The sequence below is a fragment of the Plasmopara halstedii genome, assembly GCF_900000015.1.
Source record: "Plasmopara halstedii genome assembly, contig: Scaffold_2386, whole genome shotgun sequence".
NCBI lineage: Eukaryota > Oomycota > Peronosporomycetes > Peronosporales > Peronosporaceae > Plasmopara > Plasmopara halstedii.
Genome location: NW_020189293.1, coordinates 763,799 through 764,531, shown reverse-complemented (window position 1 = coordinate 764,531; position 733 = coordinate 763,799). Strand labels below are relative to the sequence as shown.

The 733-nt window shown below is 43.5% G+C and overlaps 1 protein-coding gene across 1 annotated transcript in view; it reads left to right on the top strand.

Annotated features, from left to right (window-relative positions):
- PHALS_03598 (atp-dependent zinc metalloprotease ftsh mitochondrial-like) overlaps window positions 1–45 on the top strand; it is a gene marked incomplete at both ends in the record, with an annotated part of 1,774 nt that extends 1,729 nt beyond the window's left edge. The window contains one exon of the mRNA XM_024717839.1: window positions 1–45. This exon is cut by the window's left edge and continues 1,563 nt beyond it. Coding sequence (XP_024583298.1) covers window positions 1–45 — 45 coding nt within the window.
- Between the last annotated feature and the right edge of the window lie 688 nt (window positions 46–733).

Here is a 733-nt window from a genome sequence, read left to right as displayed (position 1 = left end):
AGGCTGTTTCCGACTAATTTTTCTGCGGACAGGTCTTGCCGGTAGCTGTTGCTTCGGATACATACTCGCGCTTTATATCACCGGTTTTGGTAAATTTACAAGGTTCTAGGCACCAGATTGGCTAAAATCCCAAATTGAACGCAAGGTGCGATTTGATTTTGTTCTTCTGCTGAGAGTGTGGCCACTATTTGTTATGCTGAGATTGCAAGCTTTACAATGTTGCGTGGACGCGATTTAGTCACATAAAATGTGGATAGGAAGGCTAAAAGCGGTTGGTAGTAAGAAGTTCTTACTACACATCACTGTGTGTCTCACCTGCGTCCGGCATCAGCATGTTGCTTTTGTTAATCCTGACTCTTAACCACAGCGTCGCGCAGTCGATGAACGACTCTCAGTCTCATTAAGATAGAATTTGTGAATTTGCTGAGAAGTGCAACAAAGCAATTATCAGCGAGTCAAATTACTTCCAAGCCATCTCGTGGAGTATTAGGATATTTAACCGATATGTAATTGGGTAAAGCCTTTAGAAGCATGTCAAACTCGACGACCGAGGGAATATCGTTCCATCACTCAGGTCAATCTCGTAACTTGCTTTAGAAATGAAGCTTCCACCACGAGATAAGTGCATTTTATCTGACCATCCCCAAAGAGATGGCCAGGGGTCGTCATAGCCGATCTAGTGCCTAGAACCCTGTATATTTACCAAAACCGTTGATGTAAGCGCGAGTATGTT